Below are 25,042 nucleotides of genomic sequence, written 5' to 3'. Positions count from 1 at the left end.
ATGAAATTTTGTCATTTTAAGTTTAATTAAATAAAGTTCTTTCGAAATGCGTCCCTACACCGTAATTGGTAAGTTTACGAGATTCTACTCTCCGAAAAAATCTGGACAAAATATATAATTAATTAATACGGCATCAGGGCTAGTTCACTTACAAGGAGAGTACCCGAGATGTTTATGGCCGATTTTGTTCAAAGTCGGGTGTGATGTAGACCTATATGAGATATGAAATTTCCCAAAAGGAGGCGTTGCACTACCCATTCGATTTGCCATGGCAACCGAAATTGTTTTTGACCACTTAAAAAAAACTCCATATAAAAAGCATGGGAATTTTTTTTAATTTGAAAATCACGAAATTGTTCATTTGGACCACATTTAGGTTAATTTCATCAAATTTGGGTTAATTGGAGAATTTTGGGGTAAAATTTTAACAATGTTTGGGTAAAATAAGGAAAAAATATTGTTTTTTGTTTTAAATGGTCAAAAACATTTTCGGTTGCCATGGCAAATCGAATGGGTAGTGCAAAGTTTCATTTTTGGAAATTTCATCTATCATAAAGGTCTACATTACGCCCGACTTATATCCAAATCGGTAATAAACACCTTGGGTACTCTCCTTGTTAGAAACAGAAACTTAATAAACGTTTAATAAAGAGACAAAAAATTTACTGGTTGGTCTTTTCTACTGTACCAAAGATTATTGACTTTCAAATTATTTAACTGATAGCAAAATAACTAACTAATTCACCCTTAATTTCGTACTTATATTATCTTAAAAAAAATCTTTGTCGGATTGTATTATTGTTCGCCAGTGAAACGGACAGACAAATAGGACACTTTCGTAAGAGAACAGAAAACAAACCGTCGTGACTTGGTCATCCGAAAAAGGAGCGAGGAATCTCGACTTTTATTTGCCTAGGACTTCTGTCGCTACATTTAACCCGTTCTCCAAATTATAGGTCCACGGAACATTGCGAATCATTAGACAGTATTTCCCAAAAAAAACCCTATAACGACAAGATCTTGACGTTAGTAAGCTTTTCCCAAACCTTCGCCACTAGGTGAAAACTCTTCTCTACCTTAGTTCCAAAATCTGGTAACTCAAAAAAATTAAATTTCAGACAAAATCATTGAATTTATTAAAGAATTGTAAAACAATAAATTATAGTAATTAATATAAAAATTCACAACGATTACCGGTACAATTTAAAAAATTTAATAAATAAATTAATTAATTTAATTTAATTTAATTTAATTTATTTATTAAAATTTCTTTTATAGTGTACCAGTAACCGTTGTAAATTTTTATTTGTATTACTTCGTTTACACTAGTTCAGAGTATTGTCTACGTCAGAATAATTTTAATTTTTACTATATAATTAGGCCTTTTTGGGGTGGCGGAGTGGTTAGCACTTTCGCCCCGCAGCTAGACGAGCCGGGTTCGATCCCAACTTGTGGCACTGGGTGAAAACTTGGAACAACTCCTTCTGCGTTGAGTTTGCAAGTTTTCTCCCCACTGGTCGTGGCATGAAGGATTGGCCACCACCCTCCTAAGCATTGTAACCCGGCCACCTGAATTAATGGCTTTAAAAGTCGCTGGTTGACTTAGGCATAAGGTGGTTGCTTGGATATTAGCCTGCTTATTATTATTATTATTCTTGTTTTGATGTTGCTTTTGCATCACGGGTGACGTATCGATGACGTTTCACTACGAAAGGACCTGGACATAAGAGTAAATTCAACGAGGCACCCTGTTTTTAAGCGTAAACTGAACTGAACTTCTACGTATTTCGTGACGAATGAGCTACATAAAAACAAGTTCAGCAAGCGTAGCTTATTTTATGGAAAGGCCTATTATGATTGATTTTATCTTCTGAAAAACAAACCCCGAAATAACAAATTCGCTTAAATAGAGTTACCTAGTTTTGGAACTAAGGTAGAGAGTTCACCAGCTCTAAGACGTCCGGTGCTACACCATTACCAACTTTATACATTCAGTCCCAACAAAAATGTAGATCGAAATTGGCCGTAAACTACTCAGCAGGTGAAAAGTGTTCGCTCGACGTACGTACGCGGGGAAAGAGAGGCTAAATATATATTTATATCAAGTTGCTTCGATCCTCGCTGACTGTATCGCTCAATTGTAACGAAAAGAGGAAACCCGAGTTCAACGTGCAGTCGGTCAAGAGTTGAGACATTGATTTATCACCGCGGAGGGGGCACGGAAATATCCCAACCCCCTTTCGTTTTTTTTGGTCCATAATAACGATATATTGAGTCTCAAACGCTCTTAATGGCTTCCCGGAGTTGCTGTTGAAACAATCTTTCAGCTTTAATAAGATTTTAAAAAAGTGAAAGAGGGTGTGTGTTCCTGCTATTTGGCGTGTCGCGATAAGAACATTTTGGGGGGCCTCGACTTATTACATGTCTTGAATTACGAACCGTTACGGTGTTGACGGTCGTTCGAAAATACGCGACATAAATCGAGATAACTGAGGAGCTCCGAAATTTCGTCGCATTAAACCCTTTTTTATAGGAATATGCATTCGTATTTTATACGAATTGAACGACCCCAACCGTTAACTACACGACATAAGCCCCGTTCACACGTACCCTCGGAAAACGTTTTGCCTCGTTTCGATCTCGATGCGTTTCTTATCGTTTGGAAATCTGTTTGTTCACACGTTTGATTTCCAGTGAGTTTTGAAGAAAATTTGGCAAGCGTAGTATAGAAATATAATTTGAAGTTCGTCCGCTCACGCATTTAAGTGACGTTTCAAAACATTCTAATTAAAAATGAATGTACCCAGAAGAAATTTGTTGTATTTTTTAAACAAATAGACAAAAAGTTGCGAAACATTTTCTTCTAAAAAAGGCATAAGGTCGACGAAGCGGTTCAGCCGAAGCGATCTGAAACGCTGGGACGCGCAATGGTCACTGTTCACACGACGGGATACAAACGCTGCGGATGTGTGAACGCGGCTATAGTGGCGGGGAAAATTTCTCGTTTAAGGAACGATTTGACGATAAAATTCGAATTATTGAGCCCGTAACCAGCCGCCGAAACTCGGGGGCGCTCCATTTTTTTTTGAGGGGGGGGGGGGGTGCCAATGCCTTGATAAGTTGATACTAAAAATCGTAATTTTTAACTACGTCTCCTGAAATTAGTAAATGTACCGAAATTGGCTTTATTTTTTTTATTATGGATTTCGACTTCGTTGAAAACAGGATATTTTATTAACAATACAGGTAACCGATGTTTTATGATATTAGTTGGTAGTTGAGCAATCGATTTTTTGGGTCGGTCGGGTTGGGGACGCTCAAGTATTCATTTGGGGGTGCTGAGCATCCCCTGGCGCCAACCCCACCATGCAGGCCCGACAAGAGAGGGGGCAAGCCGGTACAATTTACCGGGGCCCGTGCAGCCTAGGGGCCCGGGTTTGAACAATCCAGGGATACTTCACCCTGGTTTATCTCAGAAAGAATATAGCTACCTACAGTACTAAAGACTCTCTTTGGGGCCCGGAATTTATATTTTACCGGAGCCCGGGCCCGCTCTCGGCGGCCCTGCCTGAGCTTTTATGAAATTTGTCCAATATTAACTGGCAAATGAATTTTTCGGCGCGCATAATTTAAAATAAGTTTGAACATTTTTGCAAAGAAAGCGTTCGAAGTTGCAAAGGATAAAATTAAATACTAGAGTTTACAGTATTTCAACGTGAGTATCTCAATTTCATATTATCTACTACGCCTATAATTCCAAAACAAATTAATGGTAAAATATATCATCTTCAATTTGAAATAAAATGTGGAATTTTTTAAGGATAGCGTTCATAGTTGCAAAGGGCAGTTCTTAAAAACGGCCCTTCAAATATTTCAACGTGAATATTTCAACATTACATTTTTCCATTAAGTCGATAGTTTTAAAACAAATTAATGGCAAAAAATATAATCTCCAATTTGCTCGAGGGACGAGTTGGTAATAAATCAAATACCCATTTTCAAGCTCATTTACGGGAATACTCTCATTAGCTGAGATCCGTTTTTTTTTCCTCCATTCGAGATTTTTCTCTTCTTGAAGCGGAGGAATCTAATAGCATTTGTTTTCTTTTTCGATCCTCGGGTACTTTGCGAGAGAAACAAAGGTGTATACACAACGGGGGCAAACAGAGCTTCGGCATAGGTTTCAAAAAAAGGAGCCGTAAACCAAAAATGCTCTCGCGAGAATATCGTTTACTGAGAAAATCAATTTGAGGACTAGACTATGTCGGCCACGTAATTTGCGGGGCTTTCTTCGCCTCCATAAAATAGGATTTCAGGTAATTTGGGACTTTATATTCCGAGCTTAGAACTCGTTTACAATCGCTCTTCTTTGAAAGAAATAAGAGATGATAAGACAGTAAACGCCAGTTGTTCAATTTGTTCGGAGCTCACCAACGTACTAGCGATGAAAAATTATGTTAAAACTCTAAATTTGGGGGATTTAAATACCACCTGCGGGGAATGTTTAGAATATTATATAGTCCATTGACGTTCCTTCGTATCTTTCGTGTATTGTCTGTAGAACAAGGACTCAAAATGGACGACAATGTGCGGTAAAATGTCAAGTTTTACGAGCATCACCGCAGTTTTTAAACGCGATAGGTTAGGGAAAGGAATTTTCAGCCACCGACTTTAGCAAACAATCTATTTCCAAAAAAATGTGTCTTGGGAACTTTTTTCATCAAAAATTTGAAGACAGTATGTTAAAACAAGTTTGCAAGCCAAAGCGTACCTCTCCTCGTATCCGTGGTTCTGTGGTAGAACGCTCACATATCGTGCAGGAGGGCTCGGGTTCGAATCCCGCCCGATATTAAAGCAAATTGAATAAGATTTATACTATACCCAATGACAAAAAGAGGGCTCTTTTGGAAAAAGCTTTCCCTATTTCCAAGAAACTGCGAACGCAGTGACTACATTTTGCCCCGAAAATGCGTACGCGTTCGCAGCCCAGACAGACAGACAGACAGACAGACACAGTGATTGTAAAACCCCTCCTAGGGGACATAGTCCCCTCGGAGAGGTAACAATGAGAGGGAACGAAGGACAACAGATAATTTGTAGTTATCCAACTTTAAGTGGGAGGAAATTCGCTTTTCGAAAAAGCTAAATCTGATTTTGAGATTGTAGAATCTTGCGGAGGATTCTATTAAAAGTTTAAAGTTAGTTTAAGACAGAACAGGGTTGCCACAATATTCTCCGATTCAAATTCCCTGACTATTCCCTGTTTTCCCTGACCATTTTAAGGTATTTTCCCCGACCTTTTAAGGTCATAATTAGACAGTTTTTAACTTTTACATTTATCAGAAGTTAATAAATTTTATCAACTTATACTTCAGTACGAAAGTTATTTCAACGTTAAAAAACCTTTCAAGGATTTAAATAATAATAGCAGAATTTGCCATAGATCTAGATTAAAATTACATTAAAAAATTTCAAGATTAAACTGAACTCCCTGACTTTTCCCTGACTCTTTACAAATTCTTAAAATTCCCTGACCTTTCAGGCCCATTTTTAAATTCCCCGAATTTTCCCTGTTTTCCCTGACGTGTGGCAACCCTGCAGAATGATAATTTTATAGTTTTCTTTGGTTGAATTTCCCACGGAACGAGAAAGGGGGAAGGAAACAAGTCACCGGCGTGCTCTTCAATCACGTCGAAAGACGTCAATTTTAGGGAACCATGAGATACCGCGGGCTGATTTGATATTCACGGTGGTCCTGTTTCGTGGCCTTTTGGGGCACACCAGGATCTCCGGTGCCAGCTGTGCCGGGTTATGTGGACCGCTGTGTGTCCGTCGTTCCCCTTTAGGAGCTCTCTCCAAAGGGTTTAACTCTTTATCTACGTAGGTAGGGTGTCGGCTGGGGTTGCTACAGCATCCGTTCTTAATCCCACTGCTGCGTGCGAAGTGGGAATTGGTCCACCCATTGCTGCACCTTCTGCTGGGTTGAGTAGCTCGCGTCTAAGGTGCGACCATCCGTAGTAGGGTGCTACTACCCATGCTGGATTTGTCACCTGTCCGGGCTTGGGGACGCTGGCGTAGGGCACTATCATGATAGGCCTCCGGTGGCATGGTCCCTGTTGCTAGGTACACCGGGTTATAAATTCTGACTCACTTGAGGAAGATTGGGAGCACGGACCAAGAATCGAAGTGGACTCACTGTTCAGGCTTTAAAAAGCACGCGTTAATACTGACAATTGTGATAATAGGAAAATCAGGGGTAATTTTAGTTCAACGTGGACAAACTTTCCGACGTAGTTTCGTTGAGAAGCTGGAGCGTTCGCGTTCAATTTGACAAAATGGCGCCGTTGTTGTCGGTTAAATGATTAGGCTTAGTGAGTTTTATACCTTTAATTTTTGAAATTGGTTCTTTCAAAGTTTAATTAATGGTAATAAAATTAACCAGTAAGCCGCGTATGGCTGAGGTTTTTTTTAATCAAATTCGTTGGAATCCATTTTATTTCTTAACTTAATTTAATGAACTATGACTAACCTAACTTTCTCGCACGTACTATTGGTATATTTTTAAATTCTAATTTCTACACACTAACAGTATAGAAAACAATGTTTAGCTCTAGAACCGCTTAGTTTTAATGGGCACGATATATTTATTGCAACATCGAGACTGCATTTATTTATACTTACAAGGAGACATCCCGAAGTGTAACTCACCGATTTTGTTCAAACTCGGGGGTAGAACCTTCATGTAACTTGAAAAACCCTTAAGGGAAATGTCTCCATAGGCAACCGTTTGGCCATGGCAACCAAAAATGTTTTTGACAACACAAAATGGAATTTTTCCCATTCAAAATAACATGGGAATCTGAGCAATTTTAAGGGTACCTGTAAAAATGTTAAAAAATTTAAATTTTTTAAAATGCTAAAAATCGAAAATATAAATAAAAAAATAATGAAAAAGTTCGAAATTGATTAAAATTTTAACAGCCCTGGGGTACCCTTAAAATTGGTCAGATTCCCATGTTATATTTAATGGTAAAATTTCCATTTTGTGTTGTCAAAAACATTTTTGGTTGCCATGGCAAAACGGTTGCCTATGGAGACATTTCCCTAAAGAGTTTTTCAAGTTACACGATGGTCTATCAAACCCCCGAGTTTGAAAAAATAAACCAAATATATAATTCAACGAGGAATATTTTACCGTAAAAACAGATGAAGACCCTAACAATTTTAGGAATTCTACCTCAGCAACAAACCACTAAAAAGAGTTGAAAATATCAGAAGCTATAGGAGAGAGTGTCTAATTGTCTCAGGCTGGTTTACTATACGTGTGGTAAAGCCAAACCGCAGTGGCAACGAACGTTGACGCAAAAAAAATGCAGTATGGTTTTCACTGTGACTAGTGCCAAAACGTCACGGTATTGATGCAAAAAATGTGCTTTAGGTCTAATATAATTTCTTAATCATTTTAACCATTAAATTAGAAATTTCCATCCTTGAGGTAGGCATACTCTGTTTTAGCGGTTCCAAATTACGTAACGGAGTTTTGAGTTATAGTCTACATTATTAACTTTCGGGAAATTGAGTTTATTTACAATTCGAAAGGGTTAGAAAGATGAAAAAGTTGAAAGAAATTGTCTTAAAGGGCCTTCAAACCTCGTTAACATCTAAGAAAACCTATCGACCTGAATACGAAATTCACAACACGCCGCAAAACGAACTGGGCGCTGTATGCAACTTCCAGGTAGCAACGGTGAGAAATCTCAGTCGCCAGATAATTTATTCTAAAAGTCAAAGATTGAAAATTAAGCTTTCATAATGAAAACCATTTTCGAATGAGAATGTAAAATTGACTACCTTAAATTTGAGAGGAAAAAATTCAACAAAGATAAATAAACTAGTAGCTTGTATGAATTGCATTTGATGTCCATGGTCAATATGATATTAATATTTAAATAATACGACTTAATGGTTTTTAAAACATTATTTTAATGTTATAATTTTAAATGTTTTTCAAATTATACTATTAAAATATTGTTTTCAAAAACATGAAGTATCAGTCGTATTATTTAAATATTATTAAACTAGTAGCTTGTCTTAAGTATTATTTAAATATTATTAAACTAGTAGCTTGTCTTACGTTGCCGAAGTAAATATTTCTCGATATCTGCCTTTTAATTTTTCTCTAGGCATAAATATATCTTAGAAATACAACTTATCCTTATACGTTTTATTGTAGGGTTTATTTAAATTATCGGTTTTAGGGAATAAAATATAACGAGCTTACCTTCATTGTTGGCCTTCGCGATTCCACGAGAGCGTGCCCCCTCGTGGAATCTCTGGTCGCTTAAGAATCGCTTTACCGAGTTCGCATTTGGATTACGGGCCGTCGTAAATTCTCCCTCTTATCGGAGCCCGTTCGCGAGAGCCTTTATTAATGAGATTTGCGAAACCTCCCAATTGACCGCCCATCCGGCCGTCGCCACTTGTAGAAGTTTCCCTCCGAATCTCCGATATTTATCCGCTTGATTTGCACCTTTTTTTAGCTTTTCCATACACCCATTCACTTTGAATTGTCACCCGAGAGAGAACCTTAACGATTTTCGTCTTGGAAGTTGGAAACGCGATTCCGTTAAGAACTTACAATCGCGCCAATCTACCGGAAGATGTTGCTCGCTCAACTTAGTCAAAGTAGTGCGAAACTTAATTTTATAACTCTTAATTTATTAAAATAGTTTTAATTTTTCTATATTCTTAACGTCACCATTGATTTTATAAAACATCTGGCGGACCTTTAATGTATCTTTTCGTATATTATCCTAGCATCTTGACTTTTAAGTTTTCCCACATGCAGAAAGCATTATCATTATCCCCTGGCATTTTACTTTAAAGGAGAACTGTCACCAACCTAAAATTGGTTAAAAACCATTTAAATGGATAGAGGAAGTTAATATTTCCAGTACTTTATTTGATTTATTATAAGCAACAAAATTTCGTATTTTATCCCCCCCCCCCCCCGACTCGAGAATCTCAGAACCGCTTGGTTGAACCTACCTGCAGCGCCATCTCGTGAACTAAATATTTTTTCCCCGGTTTTATCGTTTTTCGGTCGGAACTGTCGCCTTCTAAAAATATACTAATAAAGCTGTGTCTTGTGACGTAAGAGCAACAGATTTTAACAAGTTGGGCAAGAATCCTTTTTATTTTATAAAATCAACAATTGCTATCCCCGTACGGGTGTCCAAGCCCAAATGTTTATCATTAATGTCTCTCCTATACATACGGTGTTTTATGCGCGGTCCACATCTTGTCCTATTGTGCGCCACTGAACCCCCCCTCTCTCTCTCTCTCTATTCTTCGATATTTACTCCCTCTACATACTTCGGCATCGGATTTTGTTTTAAAGACACTCTACTCTCTGCTCTCCCGAAAGGGCCTTGGGACCAAAAAGTGGTACCACACGCGGAAACGTGTCACCGGCCGTCACCAATTTCTACTACCGACTATCAACTACTAGCTTCCATCCAACTTAACTTAACCTAAAATTATTTCACGTGACATCCCCGAAGAACAAAACCAGAGAGTTGGCCAATTTTTAGTCAGAGTCCCTCAGGTTTGCTGAGTGGAAATTGTATAAAGAGTCCGGAGACAAGTAGTCCCGGGCTAAGACAAAAGGTCGAGATTGCGAAAAAAGAATTCTGGCAGAGTTAATAGAAGTTTGAATTATAAAAGACTTAAAAAAGCGAAATGGATTCCGAGGCTCACGTACATCAGCCAACATGGCGGTACGAACGGAAGTCAGCTGGAGCCAGTCCATATCCGAAGTCGCCAGGCAACAAATTCCAGGTCACCTGACACCGACCCAGCGATTGAGTGTATTCATCTTTGGTGAGCCAAAGCCAAGAAAGACTTTAAATTAATTTTAGAGAGAGAGAGCCCGCGTTACTAGCTCCCCACGTGATTCCCGCGAAACGAATTTTATTTGCATGCCCAGTTTATTTTAGTGTCGTGTATATTTTATTTAATTGCTTTTCTTTTTATTCGAGCGTATTTTTTACCATTGGTTTTTAAAATATATTACTTGGACACCCGACATCCGCGTACTTATTTCTGTAACGTATAATCATAACCCTAGACATTCTTATATCTGGAATAGAATTGAACGTCCAAAACGATAATCCTTCTTGTCTTTGCTGACGCTAGGGAAACCCTAGAGCCAAAAATATTTAACTAATAATTAAAATACACTTTTAGTAGAGTTGATAAAAATTTGCGTCGCAAACTTTAGATACAGAGCGAGAAGCGACACCCGTTGTATTATTTTCTTCGGAAATAAGAACTCCCGTCAACAAAACAGAGCTTTCATTCTCTGAAGCTTTCACGAACAGAAAAAGGGTCCCCCTTAAGACGGTGAATAATGGTTCAGCGGCTTTGACTTCCCTGGAGGATTCCCTACTATTTTTGGATTTACTTCCATCATTGTTAGTCATTCCATACTGCATTGTTGGCAAAATGAATGTCCAATATTGGAAAGTATGAACAATGTACAATTCCAGTATGGCACTCAGAGTTTTCTCGGGCTAGAGACAAAAAAGTAACATATCTCATCGAGGGGCTAAACAGTAAGAATTTGCCTGTACACCGATTACGTAATCATTGATGATTACGATGAGTACACATGATTACGATGAGTACAGAATGATACGATGAGTACAGAATGATTACGATGAGTACAGAATGATACGATGAGTACAGAATGATTACGATGAGTACAGAATGATTACGATGAGTACAGAATGATTACGATGAGTACAGAATGACACGATGAGTACAGAATGACACGATGAGTACAGAATGACACGATGAGTACAGAATGATTACGATGAGTACAGAATGATAACGATGAGAACAGAATGATTACGATGAGTACAGAATGATTACGATGAGAACAGAATGATTACGATGAGTACAGAATGATTGCGATGAGAACAGAATGATTACGATGAGTACAGAATGATTACGATGAGTACATAATGATTACGATGAGAACAGAATGATTACGATGAGTACATAATGATTACGATGAGAACAGAATGATTACGATGAGTACAGAATGATTACGATGAGAACAGAATGATTACGATGAGTACAGAATGATTACGATGAATACACAGACAACCCAAAATTTTAAATTGTTACAGATGAGTAATTGAGTACGGGAGAATTCCAATGAATACGCGTGATTACAGATGATTAGGCGCTATTACAGATGATTACGCGCTATTACAAATGATTACACGTGATTACAGATGAGTACGCGTGATTTCATAATGATTACGGGTGATTACAGATGAGTACGAAAATTACAAAGGATTACGAATGAGTACAAAAGATTATAGAAGATTACGTAATCATTACAGTTAGGGTGTACACCGATTACGGGAAGTGGTTAGCCCCTCGTATCTCATTTATTTTGAAATAAGCAGTTTCTTCATTAAAAAATAAATTGAAAGAAAACACATTTTAGACGTTAATGACATCAAAACTTTGTTCGTGGGTACTCTGTATAATGTTGATAAAATTTCCTTCAATTTTGCTAGTGGTGGTGTTATTAGCTAATTGATAATACAATTGGAGAGGAAATTTTTATCATCGTTGTTTGATAAAAGGATGACCCGTCCAGACACGGCGAAGAGAACGACTTCTTTTTCGAACCTCCGTTGCAACGCGCGGAGGTACACCCTGCTGGCTAAAACAAATGGACTATGTTGTTGTTTTTGGCTGAAAGTTTCGCTACCGTAGCTTCAACCGTAGGCGTTGTTGCGAGATGAAAGCCAGATTAGCTGACACCAGTCACCGCTCTTCCCAACAGAAGACGCGGATAAAAATAATGCTTCCGTTACGTGACAGGTGGCGCTCGCTTTTTTCCAACGCCGTGATTTATTTCGATACGAAAAGCAAACAAACTCGTTACAGCTCGATTCGAAGATTTTCAGTCGAGTACTTCATCGATGGATACATCGGAACCAGTCAGAAATAGCGCGGTACTTATATTTTTTAAATTTAACCACCATTAGCTAGCGACCCTTCCCACTTAACCAAAGTGAACGGTTGAATTCCCGCTAACAAAATATCCGGCCAAAAGAAAACTGCGTAAATTGGAATAACCCTGGGCTAGACGTTTTCCGGGGCTAAGTTTGATTAGCCCTCGCGAAGATTCCTTCCTATAAAACCTCTTCCAATTTCACGTCTTTGTGATTTTTCGGCCACAGCTCGTGGATCACGCGGCTCGTCGGTCGCTCGCTCGTGGGGGGAGGCCCGGTCGGGTTCGGCTTGGCGCCTAAGTCAGGGATCTCCGCGTAGGCGCGACATTGGGCTCGTAATCTCGGCACCTTTCCCTTTTGATTTCACGCCTGGACGCCACGCTACGAGCTCCGAATAGACGAATTCGATTTGAACCAATCGGAAAGCGGCTCGTCGTCGAATATGGTGGCGAACGCGCGCGCGACCAACTTACCCGAGAGAATTTCGCTTCGACCATGCGAAAATTCGGATAGAATCGCTTTTAACCTCAACGAAAACATCGCTTGGTTAAGTTTTCAATCGAAGCGCTCTCTCGTCAAATCTAAACGGCCACCAAAATTCCAATAAGAACGGAAATGAAAAAAAGGCCCTTTCCGCGCCTTAAACGACGCCTTCGCTTTTATAGAATTCCTCCAATGTCCCCTTAAGTAGCCAGTTTGACCTAAAATGGGTATTTGCTTTATTGGACTTTTGGTAAAGCAACCGTTCTTTCGTTCGACATTTATCCAAATTAGATACGTTCCGAACGAATTGGGGACGCGCTTACGACCACGGATCTCGAAAGGCTTCGGTCGTTTTGCCTATTTTGGTCTTGGCATAAGTAAAATAAGAAGCTTAAGTATGACATTTTCTATTATCCCTGGGCTAATCGTCTGTATCGACAATGACCATTAAAATTATAACGTGGCTAAGAACTGAGTACTCTGTGAACTGTGTCTAGCCGTTGTAAGTGTCAGCTATGAGCAACAAACACCCCACACAAGGAGAACGCAACCCGTCAAAAGTCGTTGATTTTCTGGTGTACATTTTAGCGCCTGCTGCCGTCGGAAGGGGAAAATTTGGAAATTGTTCCCCCCCCCCCCCCCGCCCGTAAAACGTTCAGCGTAAAGGCTCGTGACGCTCGTCCAATGAAATTTGTACACAACCCTTCGTTAGCGTGTTTAAAGGCTAGCTGCGTTCTCCTTGGGTTTGTTGCTCCTAGGTGTCAGGTAAGGAAGTTTGAGAAATCGCCACTAATAGCTTATTTGTCTTATCATCCAAGGTTTATTAAAATATATAGTAATTTAGTCAGTAAAAGTAACGTTTACTTTGGCAAAATCATGTAAAATTATGGAATCCGAACGCTTAAATTACAACTATAAACACTAACTTCATTGCTGAACTAAGTCTTTACTCTTATTTATCGCAATCACACGTTTAGTCTGGTAGTAAATTTACCGACGATAAATATATTGTCATACTAAATGTGTTTTACTTTACTTATGGTCTTATACTGGTCTAAGCTATTAAACTCTTCAATAAAAAAATTGATGTTTAGGACCAAGTTAAGCGCTCTCGGACCATAAAACTCAATTATTTTATTTTAAAGTTAAGCTTTATGTAGATGCTCAAATGAAATAATTTAGGGTGGTGTAAAACAGAACTCATTAAAAACCAGATATTTAAAATATCACTCTTTATTTAAAACATTTTCCAAGTTATTTAGCGCAAATTATTACATTATTTAAAAATAAAGGTTCGATTCAACGCAAGGGAAATTTAATTTCCAATCGCAAAAAAGTGTTTTTTGGTTGAAGTAAGTGCCTTTTGGGCAATAGGTAGTGTGTTCGATCAGATTCTCTCTAGAAGTGCCGTCAGTACAAGAGTAATAGGACTTGCAGTTCGAAGTTATATTAGCGTAAAGTCCACCGTGTACTTTTCCCTCGCACGTATCCCGACGAACTACACTCGGGCTTCTCGCCGCCAAATCATCAGCTACGGGAGAAGTTTCACCGAAATACAAAATATGGTCTTGAAAATCATTTTTTTCCGGGCTAATGTACGCGGAGAGATCTTCGTTCGAAAGGTCAAAATAGTTCTCGCACCAGTTATCGCTACAAGGGCCGTGCGGACAGATTTCGTGGCATGGCGGGCAGAATCCGGGGCAACACCGATAATAAGAACAAGTGGGCAGCTGACCTTTCAACTCTAGCGATTCGAGGCTATATTGGGTTGAAGGGTTAATGGTAGATATTATAGGTATGGCAGGAAAATTAGGCTGTCCCGACACTTCGCTACTGGTGGTTGGCCTCTTCGCGGGCTTTGGTGAATCAGTGTCAGAATGGGCAACGACTTCCGTGAATGATAAGTTAGGTTTATCGTCGATTGGTAGTCGATTGAACGCGGCGATCTTGGCGGGGACGGACGGTTTCTCGGACGATGACGATCGGAGAAAGTACCACTTGGTGACGCTTTTGCAGTCGAATGACCCCATCGGACGGCAGGACAATTTGATTTGGTCAAAAGCGGTTTCTCCGGGACAGAGATTGCTCTTTCGATGTACCGGACCTCCTAGTCTCTTTTGAACGCAAGTATGAAACACTCTGCAGTCAAATTGAGGATCACTATAATATACGCCGGCATACTTGTCCGAACATTCGAAAGTCGCGTTGATAAAAATTGGAATCGCTTGATCGGAAGAGTTTTTGGGAGCTGATATTTCCGGTGACCTTGATCGGCGACCTCTGCACCAACGTTTATAGTAATCGTCGCAGTCTGATTCGCAAAGGCTTTCGTGACAGTAGCAGAGTTTGCAGTCGCACTTGGACTCGCAGCGTTCTTCGTCGTCTTCCTCTAGGCACTGGTAATTATCATTGGGTACGACGCACGTTTGAATCTTGAAGTCGAACAGAAGACTAGGCGGACATGGATGCGGAACTGGAACTAGTCCCCGATTGATCGATTTTTCGCATGAGAAGTAGAAGATGCAGCCGGAAAGTACCACCGGGTACAACTTCTCAGCAGATTTATTCTCGCAGCTTAATCGGGCTTTCGAAGGTATGCAGGAAGAAACATCCTACGATATACCATAAAGAGTTAGTTATATTTCATAATGCTAGAAGGATAATCACTTACCATCAAAGTCAGTATAATAAGGAAGAAAAATAAAATTCCACAATCCATTAAACAATTCGTATTCATTATGCACAAGATACATAAACGCGTGACCGTCCAACCTTTCGAGTGTCTGGCTGTAAGAGATATATAACTTTCGATGACTGTTCGAGCTTTCTTAAAGATTTCGATTAATCAATTAAGTTTTTTAATTCTGACCTTTACGTAGACCAAACGCCTATTAGCACCGTGCTCTGGCCTTATGGGTATTAAGAAAAAAATTAGAACGAGGCAGTGTCGTAAAATAAAAGCTAAAAAAATAATTATACCAAAATTGGTTTTCTACAATTTGTTAAAAAAAACATTTATCTATGATTGAAGAGATCCATTCTTGCAATATGAAAAAAAAAAACGTTTCTGATAGGGTTAAGCAATCTCGTTGGTCAGAGCCAGTCACGTGATTTTTGTTACTATAGAAATAACAATGGTGGGAGAAATCGGATACTTAACATTGTACATTTGAAATACAATCTATCGCTTTTTTGTAGCGCTTTTTTGGAGTGTTATAAAAAATCTGTTTGTAATGTTGTGTCTATTTTGAAAAATCCTTATTTCCTGCCCTGTGTTATCTGAAATAGAATATAAAGCAGACGAATCTATATATATATAAAAATAAGCTTAGAAATGACCTGAGCTACGTGAGGGTTGCCCTAAAATTTTCAGATTGAAATTCCCTGACCATTTTAAGAGATTTTCCTTGACTTTTTAAGGTAAAAATTTTTATTTTATATTTTACTTTTATCAGAAGTTAATAAATTTAAATGGACTTATATCACAGTATAAAGGCTATTGCAATGTTGAAAAAATTAGCCAAACTTTAAAGGAAATAAACGCGAGGGGTAAGACAGTCTCAGATAATCTGTACACCGAGTTCGTGCATTTAGCACTGTTAAAGGTACATATTTTCAAGAGTTTGCGAGTTCCAATTAGCACTGTCAAAGGTACGGCAGTGTACACCGAGTTCGCAGAGTGTCTTACCCCTCGAATAAATGAGAATCATTGAATTTGTCATAGATTTAGAGCAAAATTACCTTCAAAAAGTGTCAAGAGAAAATTGAATTCCCGGACCTTTCCCTGACTTTTTAGGCACATTTTTCAATTCCCTAATTTCCCTGTTTTCCCTGACGTGTGGAAACCCTGTGCGTAGGGAAACTGTATCTAAGGTCCTGTAAAATATTGTTTTACTTGTGATTTACTTTACGTGTTTTAAGATAAATCAATTTTACCCCACGTCCTTCAATAGCTAAAATCCCTTGTCAACGCTGGATGAAACACATTTTAAAGTACTCTTTTAATTAATTTTAATTAATTGCCAAGCATTTAAGGAATTATCTCCTTAATTTCAGTTTTAAAAATGGCGATACTCCACTTTTAAGTTGAACTAGTTTGCTCTATCAAACGCGCCGCCATACTTATGTCAAGGAAGTCCCAAAATGTATATAATTAAGACACCCATCCTTGGAATCCGTTTAAGAGAATAACGACCTCGCCGTAATTAGTCTGTCGTCACATACAATATTATCTCACGCGAGTAAAGGTTTCGACTCTGGCTTCGCAATTTTTTTAGCGAATAATTTTGATTTTGAAAGAGCTCTCTCGTATCCGGAATCTAGTATATTTTCCCGAAGAAACTGAAAATTCGGTAGAACTTCGAAAAGGAAAAGAGAGGTCTGGCTGGTCGATCGATTAGGGAAATAAACGACATCATTTGGAAAGGCTCTCTGTCCCTCGTTAAAAGTAGTTTGATATTGCTGGGGAAACTTTCTCCGGATATAATTTGCCCAAATCGCCTCTCTGGAAATTTATGTCCAGTTTCGTGACTGGAAGGAAGATACGCTCCGTTTCGCGAACCTTATCGATAGTTTAAACGGGAAATTACTTTATTTAAAAAAGAAATTGATTCTTTGAATTTGTAATTGACCAAACTAAGTTTATAAAAGTACCCTAAATGTAATTTTCCGGATGAAATCTTCGCGAAAAGATAAAACATTCGTTCGTTAAAAATAACGTAAATCATTTAATTTAAATTATTTAAAAGTGGTTAAATAAAATAACTGTTTGGGTTGCTTCTTAGTAGATCGCCACTTTGATTATTAGAATAAATCTGTTTAAAATCAAACTTGTAGCTTTTTCTGAACAAAGGTTGTTGTTAATTTTCGGGAAAAATAAAATGCGGAAAATTTTCCGCAAATCGGAAAAAATAAAAATTGAAACATAAATTACTTTAAGGGTTTTTAATGTTTTTAACTTTTTATCGATATAAAATGTCTAATATCAGTAAACATACTACATTAATTAGTAATAATAGTCTTACATTGTTAATCAGTTTAAAGTGAATATAACCTGCAAAGCAATCTTTATGGAAGACCCCGTTAATTTTTCAAGTTTCCCTGTACAGTGGCGCCAAACATTTTTAAAGCCAAAGGCAAGAGCGGCCAGAGCTTCAAACGTTGGTGTTCCACACCAAATACCTGAGGTTATATTCCCTTTAAGGCTAGTCTACAGCTTTAGTTTTACTTTTAGATTCAAAAAAATGAAGCGAAAATGCCGCTTTATTTAAATTTGCAAACAATGTTAGACTAATCATGGAATTAAAACTTTTTTATATTTTTTTTCGGAAAAATACGGAAAATTTTCCGACTAACAACACTAATTAAAAGCGATTAAAATTTTAATGTTTATTATTATGACACCCTCGTATGGTTAAATCATTGTTAAATCTGTTTAAAAGAAAACTTTTAGTTTTGGCAGTACAAAATAATGATGAAATTTTTAATCTTGATTATTAGGACACCCTGCATGCAACTATATTTTAATCATATGTATTATGGAATAAAATAAAATTAATGAATTATTTTTGGGTTTCCTCGCGCGGTAGATGTTTAGAGGGAAATAAATGAATTTGAAAAAGATGTAAATGTAAAATATTTATTTTTATTAACGATTTAAAAACAACTCAAAACCTGGGTTCTTGGTTTTTATTTTTAAGCTCGATAATTTGAATTTATAGATTATTGGCTGGATCATAACAGTCTCAATAGATTCGTTTGAAACGGAGCAAAATGGTATTAATGGTGTTTTAATGGCTAGGCTTTCCGTTCTGATTATTCGTCAATAACGGACGAGCCGCTACCTGATGGAAAATGAAAAGAGTACGTATTCCATTTAGAAAATGACTGTAAAGAAATACCGTCCTCCAATTATTAAGTTATTATTATTTCAATTTGTGACTCTACATCTGCCACGTATAAAGTGTGAAAGTTATATAAAAATTAATTACTTCGAGGAAGTGGATATTTCTTTAATAGTCCTAGCGAAGGTCGTCTTAAACGTTCATTTGGGTTTTCACGTCGATAATTCTTTCATGGAGTAAATGGAATTTAATCCAAAACCTAACGACGTAAGTGGATTAACTGTTAGCCCAGATTCCACCAACGTTAGGGTATTCGCTAATCACCAATCTATTAAATTTAAAAAGCCGATAATTGGGTTATATACGCTGTCATTCGGAAACGAGTCTTCGCGTGAGGTCCGAATGAGGGACTTTCTTAAACGGTCTTTTTAAGAATTGGAAATAACCTCGAGCAACGAATATAAAGGCTATTCGGGGATCAGAGGCAGGGTCAACTTCGAGTCTTTGGAGATTTTCTATCCCCGTTTAAACGGCTCATTCGGATCTACGGTGTAGAACCGGTCTGTCATTTTTACGTAAGAAGGAATCGACCTTGGTGACATTGGCGAGCCTCGGGAGCTAAGAAGTATCGTTGACATCCCGCGAAAGGGAAAGCGGCCGGTATTTATGCCTCGTAGAAGCCTCCGCGGTTAAGACGTCCCCTCCGCTGAGGGGGGTTTTATTCTTACCTCTTTTGAGGTTTCTAAGAAGATATTATAGCCCAGCGCCCGACGCTTTTATCGATTTGCGATAGTAAAATTACCTGATAAAGTAATTCCTATTCCGAAAGCATTTTACTAGACGTAAAAAAACCCCCAAAAACGTATGTCTCCCAAATCCGTTTTGTTATCAGGCTCATCTGATGTTTTGTCACTGATAGTCGACAGTCTACCGTCGATGCTTTTATTACTATATACAGGATGTTCCCTTAAACGTAAAACGTTATTATTATTCGCTAAAACGAACCAGCGAAAATTGGAAAAGTACATTAGCAAACACTCATCATCAGAGATTAACTGCAAGGCGGTTTGAAACATGTCACAAAGTTAGTTATCCAAATAGGATTAATTAAAAAGACAAAGACAATGATATTTAAAAAGTGCACAAGAAAAGTTTATTTAAAACAAATAAATATTTTGCCCTAATTATAATTAATTTAATTAATAATTCATAATAGGATATTTAGATGAAATATATGCCCAATAAAAGTGTAGTTAAAACAAATAAATATTAGACATTAATTATAATTAATTTAATTAATAATTCATAATAGGATATTTATATGAAATATATGCGCCAGAAAAGTTTAGTTAAGACAAATAAATATTAGGCCCTTATTATAATTAATTTAATTAATAATTCATAATAGGATATTTATATGAAATATATGCGCGAGAAAAGTTTAGTTAAAACAAATAAATATTAGACCTTAATTATAATTAATTTAATTAATAATTCATAATAGGATATTTATAAGAAATATATGCAAATTTAACGAAGCTTTTCTTGTAATATTTCAATTATACTAGCATATAGATTTGCATTCCAATTAACTCTTTTTTAAATAATAATCACTATGTACTATTTTACTATTACTTCAGTTTCAATTGACTGTCAGGCTTTTCCTCATACGCGTATTTGGTAAATTAGTGCAATACTATCCGGAACAACTTTTTGTTTCATTTGGGAAATTAATAATTTCCAAAACACTTGTCTGATCCACTACATATTACATTATTCAGATGTGTATTTTCAAAGTAAAAATGAGTATTGGGAATAGTAAATATTAATTATTATCAAAGTAAAAATGAGTATTGGGAATAGTAAATATTAATTATTTTCAAAGTAAAAATGAGTATTGGGAATAGTAAATATTAATTATTAGCAAAGGAAAAATGAGTATTGGGAATTGTAAATATTAATTATTAGCAAAGGAAAAATGAGTAAATTGGGAATAGTAAATATTAATTATTTTCAAAGTAAAAATGAGTATTGGGAATAGTAAATATTAATTATTTTCAAAGTAAAAATGAGTATTGGAAATAGTAAATATTAATTATTTTCAAAGGAAAAATGAGTAAATTGGGAATAGTAAATATTAATTATTTTCAAAGTAAAAATGAGTATTGGGAATAGTAAATATTAATTATTTTCAAAGTAAAAATGAGTATTGGAAATAGTAAATATTAATTATTAGCAAAGGAAAAATGTGTAAATTGGGAATAGTAAATATTAATTATTTTCAAAGTAAAAATGAGTATTGGGAATAGTAAATATTAATTATTTGCAAAGTAAAAATGAGTATTGGGAATAGTAAATATTAACGGACATATATACGGCCGGGTTTGTCTTCGTGGGTGAAAATGAACGCGACGTTGTTATTTTGATCCCTAGAAGTAGCGTCGAAATGTCATTCGGATCAATTTCAATGGAAAGGAATAGCGTGTATTCGACTCGTCGAATTTTTACAAAAGCGAAGTCAAGAGCGATATTTTGGAAGAAAAGATTGTCGAGAAAAAAGTTCCGAGTTTTCAACAAAATCAATTTCTTCGCGGCGATAACTTATTTCGTATTGGCACGCGAACTTTTCACTGTTTACGCGTAAAATCCAGTTACATCGATACAAAAATACAATAGTTCTCTTTTAGAGCTACAACGGCTCGCGTCAAATAAATATCAATATGGGTGGGGTATACAATTTCGTTTAATAAGGACAGTTTTGCCTCGTGTGGGGGGGAAAACTGACCAATCGAATAAAGTAGCGTGGTCAAAATAAGAGCTCCCGAAGCCGTTAACGTATCTCTCTAAATATTTATCGTGGTAAAGGATAATAAGTTTCGCGATTTTTGTCATAACCTTAAAAAAATAGCGTTGTATAGAAATGAGGCAAAGCTAATACAGTTGTTTCGCTTGGCCAGTTTCCAAATCGATATCTTCTAATAAATCGATAAAAGAGTCCGAGGAGAATTCGATTACGGTGGGGCCCAGTCTCTTACCCCTCGCTTCAACCCTTTTTGCCTCCTTTCACTTTCTTATTATTACCGACGATAGTGAGGTAAACCTAAAAACGTGGCGCCCCCTGCCGTACATGGGTACGTGAAAACCATTTATAAAATAGAAGAAGAAAAAAAACGTCGGATTCCTCTCTTTTTTTACAGGCAAGGCATCCCCCCAAATGCTATTAAAAAGGATATGGGTCACTGAAGAAATTTCCTAAAACTCCGGGATGGGTAAACGACGCTTACGAGGGAGGGCCACCATTAAGCGTTTTCTAAAAATGTAAAAATTCGCGGAAATAACGTAACAAAAGTAAATCCCATTTGTGAAGAAATGAAAGGGTCGATCTCCTTCGGGACGTCCGCGGAGGCCAAACACACGCAACGAGACAGCTATCCGGAGCCGCTTCTGGAGCACCGAGATGATTAAAGGGTGCCTCTAACGGGTCCGAGCGCTCTCTAGAGAGAGAGAGAAGGGTAGACTCGACAAAGTTGTATACAGGCGGATAGTTCTCTCTCTCTCTCTCACTCTCTCTCCAAAAGCAGCCCGCTGGAATTTCACATTGACGGCAACCGGCAACCGGTGTTGACGTCGGAAAAGAGCGATCCGCGTAGCTGACCCAGCGGCTCGATTCTCGGGCGAAACGTGCGCGCCTGACACTCAGGAGGAACTCAATGGGATCGCGGTTGAGGGCTGTCGGAAGGCCCGGCAGATCCTTGTCCTGGTCGCGACAAAGACGGGATTCGGCGGGACGCTGCGCGCTACACCTGATCGGTGCCAAGTGTCTACTGCGTCATTTGACTGTTTTGTTTCTCTTTAAGGGGGTGCTGCAAGACCTGAAACTCTACAACAGGCCGGACATCGCCCAAGTGCAATGCGACGACAACTTCAACGTAAGTGACATTTTCCATTCGTTTCTCATCCTTTCTTTTTCGGTATTTTTGTCGAATGTTACGATATCCCGCTTTAGTAATTGCCCCGTCTGAGCCGAATCTAGGTTGGTCCTTTCTCATCCAGACCAGCGTCGTTCCCGCAGCATCGTTCCCTTTCGCTCCCTTCCCGCGCCCCTGAACTTTTTGTGACCCGCCACTCTCACTTTTTTTGCCCCGTTTTCAAGTTTTTATCGATTTACGCGCTGGATAAATGGATATTGTTTGATTTGATGTTCCTCTTTTCTCGTGTCATTTCTATATTCTGTTTTGACGTTCGCTTGCCCGTGGCGGTTTTACGTTTTTAATAGATTAAAATGATTGACGTTTAACGCGACTGTCTTAGAAATATATTCCTCGGTGATTCTTGTAAAATAAACTTTCTTTGAATAAGAGCAGTCACGAAAACAAAATCAAACATTGTTTGGCTACTATAACAGGTCAAAATACGTTTTGAAGGTATATCTCATTTTCTACGTTTAATATACAAAGATTTTATTTCATCTTTAAATAAAAGACGGGTTAATCCACCCCTCGAAAACGTTAAGGTGAAACTTGTAGCTGAAGCTTTATTCTGAACAATCTATCAGTTCGCCGTTCACGTTTTCGAGAGGCGCTTTAACATGTCTAATCGAATTTTTCGTGACAAATGAGAAGATAAAATAACAATTTCAAAATGACGTTTATCCAGCAAGAATGCAATGGACAAATATGCTAATAATGGGGGTTATTGAATAATTTTGACACTCACCTCAAACGTGTAGAGGTTAACTGTAATAGTTAGTGTAGGATTGGCTCACGTGGCATTATTTAAATTTAAAGGCATTATAAATCGCTAGATGACTTGGGCCTAAGATGGTGCCTTGGGTATTAGCCTAGTTGATTATTATTATTTTATTTTATTATTATTTAATTCATACAATTATAAATATATCTGCTCTTGAAAAACGCAACAGAAATAAATATCAAACCGACTGAACAAATTCCAAATTGGCCCGCAAAAACTCCAGAACATTGTTTCCAGTTTAAGAGAAGCGTCGTAAAATTTTCGGGTATGTCCGCTACCAAGACAGACGACCGTAGCCCTAAGATTGTTATAAATTATTTTACACCGTTTAATTATATAATAGAATTTGTAAATAGCGCAAAATGGTAAATTGCGTACGGAGTTAAACAAGTTAATTCAATTATCAACCGTGAAATGTACAGAAAATATGGAGTGGAATAACTCATTACCTTTAAATATAGATAAACGTAATATAGAATTATTTCGAATAAACGTCAAGTTTAATTACGTTATCCCATTAATTACCAGATTTAATTAGACAATTTTCATCCTCGTTAATTCGGGGCAATTAGGAACGTCACGCGTCTAGACGGAAATCCGAAAAGGTTCGCCAAAGATCGTTTCGCGAGAAAAGTTCAAAAGCCTCAAAAACGGGATTTTCGTTAGCGAAATAAATTAGATCGAGCTCGGTGTCAAAAGCCAGAAGTGAGACTTAAAAGCTGCGAATCGTATACTAACTAGCTAACTAACTGTTTTTTGTTCTTTCGGAATCGGGAACGGCGTGTATCCGAAACAACGACATTCTTTGAAGGCCCATTCTGAAATGTAATCTCTTCATTTTCTTTCTTTTGGTTTTCTCCTTCTTTAACCTCTATAGCTCCAATTTCAGGTCACCGCAGTTAGCCGGGAAGATTTCGCGAAGGGTTCAACCGCTAAACTGAAAGGGTGGTTGTTTTTGTTTCAGACTAATTGGCCCTTTAAAAACAGAACCGCCCGCGTTATAGAAAGCAATGCTTCGTGCCAATTGACCGAATCGGAAACCACGTCTATTTACAATATTATAGAAAGAGCTGGATAGTTTCAAGCGTTGCTCGTAGTCAATTGAAGGTCTCTCTTTCATTGTTCGTAATTAGGTGTTTCAACTTCTTTTCGGGATTTCTAATTATTGTTTCGAAACAGTCAGTGTCGCCTCGCAATATTTTAATGGCTTATATTTCCAATTAATTTATACCCATTTAAATTCATTTTTCGCTCCTATTCGGGACTCCCGTGGCGTATAATTTATCATGGAAATGCTTCAATTAAATGGAATTTCTTCTTAAAATTTCTATCCCGTATGGCATTTCGCCGCGGGGGTTTCGTCGATTTTAGTAAGACAAATTTTCACTATCGATTCTGACGAAAGGTAACTTATAAAATAATAATAATAAATATTCGGCGCGAAAGTTATTTGAGGCATATTGAACTGAGATGGTTCTGTTTTAAAAATGAGGAAAGATATTATATTTATCCCTCGCAAATACTTAGTGCGTTAATTTTAAGTCATAAATACGTATGTGTTCAATGCTACGTTTGAAATGAGTATTTTCTTGAATAAAACAATCGTAATGCTTACAAATATAAACAGAAAATAATTATGAACAATGTGTACAACATATTTCAATGTTTGATTTGAATTACGAACCGTTTCAAACATAACAAATAGTCGTAAATAGCTTCCTGACAAATAAGTGTTTGAGTTCGTAAAACAATGGTAATCGTTAGAAATATAAACAGAAAAAATTATGAATAATATTTGCAACAAGATAATAATGGTTATTTTCACACTCTTTGGAAATGTTTTTAATAGAGTAAACATTATACCTTATGATAACATAATATTTTCTTCGCGATAGATTCGAGTTATTTTTTAATAACATTTTGCAG

At 37.4% G+C, this 25,042-nt stretch overlaps 2 protein-coding genes across 7 annotated transcripts in view; one reads left to right on the top strand and one right to left on the bottom strand.

The window, feature by feature from the left end:
* Positions 1 to 25,042, top strand: part of LOC149947991 (uncharacterized) — a 126,467-nt gene that overhangs the window by 58,077 nt on the left and 43,348 nt on the right. For all 6 annotated transcript variants that reach the window (XM_090172535.1, XM_090172534.1, XM_090172532.1 and 3 more), the window contains one exon: positions 22,222 to 22,293. In XM_090172535.1, the coding sequence (XP_090028661.1) occupies positions 22,222 to 22,293 (72 nt within the window). The remainder of the gene's footprint in view (positions 1 to 22,221; positions 22,294 to 25,042) is intronic.
* On the bottom strand, positions 13,739 to 15,373 carry LOC149947992 (uncharacterized). Its single transcript, XM_090172544.1, has 2 exons — positions 15,193 to 15,373; positions 13,739 to 15,133 (listed from the first exon to the last, which is right to left on the bottom strand). Exons 1-2 carry the CDS (start codon positions 15,256 to 15,258, stop codon positions 13,802 to 13,804), a joined length of 1,398 nt encoding a protein of 465 aa, XP_090028670.1. The 5' UTR covers positions 15,259 to 15,373; the 3' UTR covers positions 13,739 to 13,801.

This window comes from Leiobunum rupestre, chromosome 4 (genome assembly GCF_980474605.1).
Source record: "Leiobunum rupestre chromosome 4, qqLeiRupe1.1.hap1, whole genome shotgun sequence".
Lineage (NCBI taxonomy): Eukaryota > Metazoa > Arthropoda > Arachnida > Opiliones > Sclerosomatidae > Leiobunum > Leiobunum rupestre.
The sequence above is the reverse complement of the archived record's forward strand: the minus strand, read 5'-3'. Positions and strand labels throughout refer to the sequence as shown.